Genomic DNA, 7,644 nt, shown 5'->3' with positions numbered 1-7,644 from the left:
AGGGCCAGTCTTCCTCAGCAAAAAGAGGAGGATTGGTGGCAGATGTCAGCTCAGGGCTAATCTTCCTCAAAAAAAAAAAACGTGCACAGTAAAATAGGATCAATTTACCATTATTCAGGGAGATCTACAGAATGAATTCAGATATAACTGGTAAGTTAAGTAACAGGAAAATAGTAAGGATCTCACTAAGCACTTGATAACAGCATATACTAAAAATGTGAAATAACAGTGTTGCTAAGTTTTGAGTCAGGCATTTGGTAAATTAAAGTTATCATTCTATTGTTTAAAAGGTTATTTACCTATGTCATTAAATTATCATTGAATTGTCAATTCTCGCAATTTCCTACACTGTTTTGCATTTGTGTTATGTCATTCCAAAATGTTTATATTAAAAACGCTAGCAAAGCCTCAATAAGTAAGTGTGACTTAGGTATCAAAACAATAACTTTAAGAATCCCTTGGATAGTGATGGATGATACAGGTATTTTTCTAGATCACAGAAGTTTAGTAAGAAAATCCACATACTAAGGTGTAAAGGTAAAACTTCCTTTCCCCTACAAAAATATTTGAAGTCATTCTCCTGAGAACTGTCTACTTTATACATCATTCTTAAGGAGGTAAAGAAGCTGATAGAGCAATTGTCCTTGCCAACACAACACAGATCTCAAACATGCAGTGATTGGCCACTAAGGTGCTCAGAAGCAGTCTAGAGTTTCTCAGATCTCCATAGGATATGTCATTAAATCTTCTCCTCCTGCTGGGCCTGACTTCTGGGAAAAAAGCATATGGTATAAAAATTACTATATTTGGTAGTGAATACTAATGATTGCTCAGGAGGCTCATCCTTCAGTCTCCATGGCCTTTAGCATCTAGTTGGTTATAAATGTGACATGCTTTGATTTGATTTAATAATCTTTTTGAATTTATAGTTCAGAACTTACTGCACAAAATGTATCTGTAAAATCAGATACCCACATATAGAGAGAGACATATACATTTATTTTGGGTGATATCCCATTAACAAACTGTAAAATTAGGACAAGAAGACCAAGATCAGTCCAAGGGAAAGTTTACAAAGGTGCTTCTTCCTCTTAAACTGTAGGACCTGGAAATAGATTCAACAGAAACATACACATACACACAAGCACAGACACATAAGTGATATAGGGTAAGACTTTTTTCTACAGTGTGAGAATTGGATGCTCAATGATGTCACAACTAAAAGGCTATATATAGATTTCTATATGGGCAATATCTTAATCATTGTATGGAATGGCAGAAGAAAGTGTTTTGAAATGTGCAGAAATTATTCTATGATCTATATAAAAACAATAGCATTTTCTGTGTTACAATAAATTTGCAAGTTGAATTTCATTCATGTTACATTACACAGGGCATATTCTGTAACACTCAAAACCCAGAATGGTTAATAACAAGAATTCCAAAGAAAGAATTGAGAAAAATTTGGTTAAAGATGTAATTTTACTCCACAAAAACAGCTTTTTAAAGATTTATATAAAGTTAATTATACTGGCTCAGCAGTATACAAAATACGTGCTAAACAGTATGACAGTGACATGCTGCATTACCTCAGATGGCGTAAGTCATTTGGGTAATTTGGTTAATAACATAAATAGTTAGTATTGTATACAAATTTTATTTACTGAGGCCAATAAAAAAAAAAACTCTCAGAAGTTCGGTATCTTTGAATCAAATGTCACTGCAAAGTTAAGACAATGTAGATTCCATAATACATATTGTTATTTTCTAATGTCTCCATAATGAAAAATAATATAAAATATGGATTTTGTATCAAAACTGTTTGTCAAAAAGTACAGTTCACATCAGAAGTTAACATCACTGGGGAGTTAAATGATTAATACAAACACAAATACATATTACAAATATTCTTTTGTTCTTCACTTACCATGATGCAAACTGCGAGGATCTAACCTTTAAGGGTTAAAGAGTTTAATCAATGTCAATGTCTGATCTTCTGAAGGCGATGAAGAACAGTCTGTCTGCGATACCCAACAGAACATCACTTTGTCAAGCCACAAAGCGCCCAAAAGCTTGTCAAGTAAGTTACCAGAAACCTCTTTGTGGTTAGAACTCAGCTCCTTCCTGCTTGACCTATTATTTGATATTTGACCACTTGGTTGCAAGACACTTGCTCTTTCTAGCTGAAATGTCACTGGGGCATCTTGTCAGCTCCCCGACATCTCGGCCTGACATACAATTTTACTTTTGTGTGCTACAAGGCAGAAAATGCAGGGCAATGGCCTTGTTTTAAATTCTGTCAGCATCAAAGATGGGCGTCACTCTTGGGTCCTACCAACAACAAAAACAAAAAAGGAGTCTATTTCGAAGGTCAAAACAGCCATTACCTCGAAGTTTTTCAGCTTCTACTAAACATATTACCTGCTACACTGGTGTGGGAACTGTCCTTATACAGTGCCTAAACACACCACAGAAATCCTCCCGGCACAATTGCTCTACTTTCTTATCAAATGCAGACTTGATAAAAGGACGAGTTTTCAATGCCTGCAGGGACCAGATTCAGCAGTTAACTTAACTTGTTCAAATGGGCAAGTGGTATCATGTAGCTTTACAAGGAGCAACCTGACCTTCTCACATTGACCAGGAGTGACATTATTGTGCAGGAGGAGAAGCAGTCACATCATTTCTGTTTTGCACAACCTGCTTAAAGTTTGCAACTAAATGCTTGTCTTCAGTTGAGCTGACAAGAGAGAAGAGGGGGCTCAGTGAACCATGGCAGGGCTGCCATGAAATGACAGGAATCATTGGCATACATTTCAAATAGCTCTCTCAATCCTATTAAAGTATTGCAGTCCTGCTTTAAAATAGACAAGTATGAAACAACTTTGATAGATAGAGACTAAAATGGCTTATTGATTTTTTTAAGTCTGAAGGAAATTACCCAAAATGTGTCATTCTTTAACATTTAAAAATATGTTACATAAAAATGAGCAACTGTGATAATAAATAAAACTTAGAGGGGAAAAAGTTGGTTATTTCATTATTCAAGTAGACATAGACACCTGCACACATCAAGCTATCACCCAGTTTTTACAAACCCACTGCCACTTGTGCTGAAACAAAATTCAACTGATAAGAAAATCCCCCTTCAAAACAATTTTAATTGTACTGTTAACTCTTCTTGCATTTTTCTTTTATTTCATAAAGTCACAACCCAATCTGCGTTGGTCTTTTGGCATTAGCAGACATGGTCACTGGAGAGGACTGAGACGATGTCAGGGGCGCAGGATTTACGAATGTCTCCTTTAAGAAAGCGTAAGTTGCATCAAGTTCACCTTTCAATGGCAAAAAATCTCCAACAACAATTGTGTCACCAGGAAGAGCAGCTCTTGAAGGAATGGAGAGATTTGAATGGTCTCGTGATCCTGTCTGCGATATAAAAAAGAAAAAACTAAACGTAGAACTGACAACATTTAATTGGAGCTTAAAACCATAAACACAGAGGTGGACTAATAATCACTATAATATGAAATGAGGTAGAAATTGTCATTTGTATAATCTATATGATAATACATTAATATTAAATTACTTTCCAAGTGTGATTGAATCTCTTATTTATTCCATGTCATAAACTTCTCAGGACATCAGGAGTTTGCCCAAATACTAAAACATTGTATAAAACTTTTATAAACTTATTGAATCGGAGTCAATACGATCAGTCATTTTTACCTCTGCTTCTATCCGCTGGCAATTTACAAAAACCCATGCTAATAGTGTTTATTTCATTATGCTATATAATATGTTCTATATAATATGGAAAATTAGACGGCGTAGAAAACAAACTATGGATATTTATGCTTTTAAAATCTATCAGCCTGACATTTACTTGATGAATACAGCACAAAGAAAGATAAGTCAATCCTAGTGACCTCTAGAAAAGAGCACCCTGAGACATAAAATGCTAGTGCAATGAATATTTTGCCTTTGCCTTTAATAATAAGGCCACCACCGTGTTTTAATAAAAACTGGGGTTTTTGTTGTGGTGGTTTTTGGGTTTTTTTGCTGAGGAAGATATGCCCTGAGCTAACATCCACTGCCAATCCTCCTCTTTTTTTTTTTTCGCTTGAGGAAGATTAGCCCTGAGCTAACATCTGTGCCAATCCTCCTCTATTTTTTTTGTACCACCACAATGGCTGGTGGCTGGTGGCTGGTGAATGGAGTAGGTCTGCACCCAGGATCCGAACCTGCAAACCCAGGCCGCTGAAGCAGAGCACACGGAACTTAAACCACTCAGCCACGGGGCTGGGCCCTAAAACTGTTTTATTATAAGTATTAGGAAATCATGTATCAAAATATGAGATTGCAACATGAAAACAATTTGTCACATATTTTTAAACAGTACTGGTATCTAGAAACTATTGGAAATCAAACTTTGAAAACCCAAATACTCATGAAGTACTTGAAAACAGAATTAATATTTTGATGAAGCTATTCATTTAAGCCCCAAGGAACACTGGTAATCAGTAGTTAACATTTAACATGAATGAAATCTTACCAATAAAGCAGAAAGGTATTATTTTATGACATTCATAGATAGTAGGAAAATAGCGATCAATTGTATGACAAGAGTCTTCCAGATTTCCAGCAAATAAATGTTGCCGAGATAATAAGCCTAGTCATAAGTGTCTCCACTAAAAACCACATTTTATATTGCAGAGTTTTTTAAAAAAAATCTTTCTGGTAGATTCTCTTACAATTTTGACAACAAAATAGTGTGAACTCTAAAGATCAGCTTTATTATGTCATGCTATACAAAACAGTCTCCACACGTGAAAACAAGAGGGAAGCCATTGCCGGCGTTAGGAAAGTATTAGAAATTCAGCTGTTGTATGCGTTACCATTTTTGTGGATCTTTTTTTAACTACAACTGGAGAAAAATCAATGGCTGCATCTAACACCTAGTTCAGCAATTTTCTTTGATCTCTGTTCTTTTGATTTCTTGATACGCCACGGCAAGCCTACAGCTGATGGAAATCATTTCTTTTTATGCTGGATGTTAAAAAACACCTAAAATGGCCACTTGGCTGGCTTTATGAAGGAGAGGGTTTAGCTTCTCCCCATGGAAGGAAGGGAATTCCTGAGATCATGTGTTGACCCTGATTAGCGGCGCTGAAGAGGTTTCACTTGCACAACTTGAACGCTGGGCCAGAGCGTATCAGTTCAGACCAGAACAGAGGCATCTCATTACATCAGAGTGGAGGTGAACTTTAACTGCTGGTAGAACCACCTTCTCTGATTGTTTTAGCTGTGTGTCGGAACTGGCAGTGTCACTACCTGGTAGATTTTGCTGCTGTAAAGACTACAAGGCCATCTACTAGCTTTCCGTTCTGTCAGCCCTGGGGATAAGGAGAAGGCTGGAAGGTGGAGATGGTGGGGCCCAATTTGCTTCTTAATAGAGTTTATTTCTAGCATTAGTATTCTCTATCCTGATAAAAGAATACTGTCAGGGAAGCCTTCAACAGTTTGTTGTTACATCTTTATACTTCAAGCTCTGGTCTAAGAAAACTACATATGAAAAGAAAGGAGCGTGCAGAATCAGACAAGGAAGCTCAGGTATTCTCTGAGGGTATTTTCTTCTAGATTCTTCTAGACCACAGAAAGCTAACGGTGTCCAACTGGCCGATCACATCTGTTTTGCAATATTAGATATTCAAATTTACTCAAACCTATGTTCTGTCGTGAAGTTTCCTTTTTTTTCCCCGCGATTCTATCAATCTAGCACATGCATCAACCTAATTACACACCAGGAAGCCCGCCCTTCAGGGAAAGCCCGTACCTGCTCATTTCTCCTCAGTATTCTGCAGATCTTGGCACTGCACAAAGGGGTCTCTCTTTTTCCTTTTCTCCTCTTACTTTTTAATACAGTATGTCTATCTTCCACCATGCTGTCTAAAAGAATCTTTTAATCTAATATAACATTTTTTCACTAAAAAACCTTGAGATAGGGTATTGAGTATTTCTCTAGTATTGCACATCAGAGTCTAGCTTTTTGCATACTATCTTCTGACTTTATGTCCTAAATGTGGAAAATTGCCTAAAATAAAAAGAGGTTTCCTTAAAGGCTTGCACCCCTAAAACGTATGTCCTCTACCAAGTAAACAGGTTTACTTTTGTGTAAATGAAAATAAAAATTTTTTGTTGTTCTTACTAGGTCATTTGCTATATTCCACACACTGCTAGAAAATATTTTTTTTCATGAAATGGGATAAAATCTGATTTTAAGTCACTTATAAATTAAAAACAAGCCAGAAAAAATCCTGATTTGAGAATGTGATGTTAAAATAAGTAAATATGAACTATTTTTCTTGTTACAAACAATAGCCAGAAATACATCATAATACTTTTAATATAACACACAGAGAAAAAGACAGTTAAATAACTTTTTATCAGAGACCATTAAAAGTTAATATTTACCACCTGATCTTATATTTTAAATCTGTAAAATCTATGGTCATTTAAGCTACTTTTTAAAATGCTGAGGTGTTCTGGGAGTCTCTCATGTAAATCCAGATTTAAGCAATTTACAAAAAAGAAATTAGTTACCTGAAATAAAAGCTAGGTGCCATGTGAATCTTTATGGAAGCACTTTTATTTACTCAATAAGCTGTAAATGATTCTATTTGAACTGTTATAGTCCATCAGCTAAATATATATTCACAATACAAAATGTGTCTACTAAATTTCTGCATTTTAGAAATCTTATGAAATATAGTAATTGGCCATGTCCAATAGCCATTTTTCAAGACTTTAATATCTTCGTTTTCTAACAGTGTTTTTTCAACAAAAAATAAATAAATAAAGCATTAGGGTAATAATAAGATAATGACTCAATAAATTGTCTATAAATCAAAGCTGTTTTGCAGACCAAGGCTTCTGAAACAATGACACCAAGCCATTTGTCTCCTGGGTAGCATTTATGATCAAGTTCAGCCTTCCGGAATCTAGTATTATAAAAAGTGAGGGGCGGTGTGATTTAGCAGGCAGAAAAGTGTTGCATGGAGATTATGCTAGGCACACAGCATGGTGAAAAGAGTACTAGACTGGGGACCCCAGGACTACAGTTTCCCCCAGTTCTCTTACAATCTAGCTGGTCATTTTGGGCAGGTGAATCAGTCCTTCTCGCTCTCACTTCCCTTGCCTATAAAATGAGGAGCCAGACTCTTTCCAGTTCTGAAGTTCTACAGGCGCATCACAATTCCACCCATGATGGCGTATGTAACGTTAACACCTAACTTTGGGGGATGACCTTGACCCAGAAATCAAAGTTTCCCAAATATAATACTTAAGACTTTGAAGGGCTACAGATAGGCCATTCTTAAGGGGAAGGGATACATATTGCACACGATTCTAAAAGAAAAAAAGACAAACAGATTTAAAGAAATTAGCCACAGTTTAGAGGATGTGGCTTCATTCAGTTAAACTCTGTAGCGCATTTTTTATTACTTCGACCTCCATGATGATGTTTTAAGCTCTGTAAATTATTGACTGGTTTTATGTAGAGTGTGCAGCTCCATATCAACTGATGAAGGAATCAAAGTACCCACAAGAGGGCCTTACAGTGAAGGTCCCCTGCCATCTCTACTT

General features: G+C 36.1%; 1 protein-coding gene across 11 annotated transcripts in view; it reads right to left on the bottom strand.

The window, feature by feature from the left end:
* Nucleotides 1-978: 978 nt before the first annotated feature.
* Nucleotides 979-7,644, bottom strand: part of CCDC171 (coiled-coil domain containing 171) — a 294,601-nt gene continuing 287,935 nt past the window's right edge. For all 11 annotated transcript variants that reach the window (XM_070590719.1, XM_070590726.1, XM_070590716.1 and 8 more), the window contains one exon: nucleotides 979-3,429. In XM_070590719.1, coding sequence (XP_070446820.1) covers nucleotides 3,208-3,429 — 222 coding nt within the window. In that variant the 3' untranslated portion in view covers nucleotides 979-3,207. The remainder of the gene's footprint in view (nucleotides 3,430-7,644) is intronic.

This window comes from Equus przewalskii, chromosome 22 (assembly GCF_037783145.1).
Source record: "Equus przewalskii isolate Varuska chromosome 22, EquPr2, whole genome shotgun sequence".
Lineage (NCBI taxonomy): Eukaryota > Metazoa > Chordata > Mammalia > Perissodactyla > Equidae > Equus > Equus przewalskii.
This window is presented reverse-complemented; position numbering and strand designations above follow the sequence as displayed.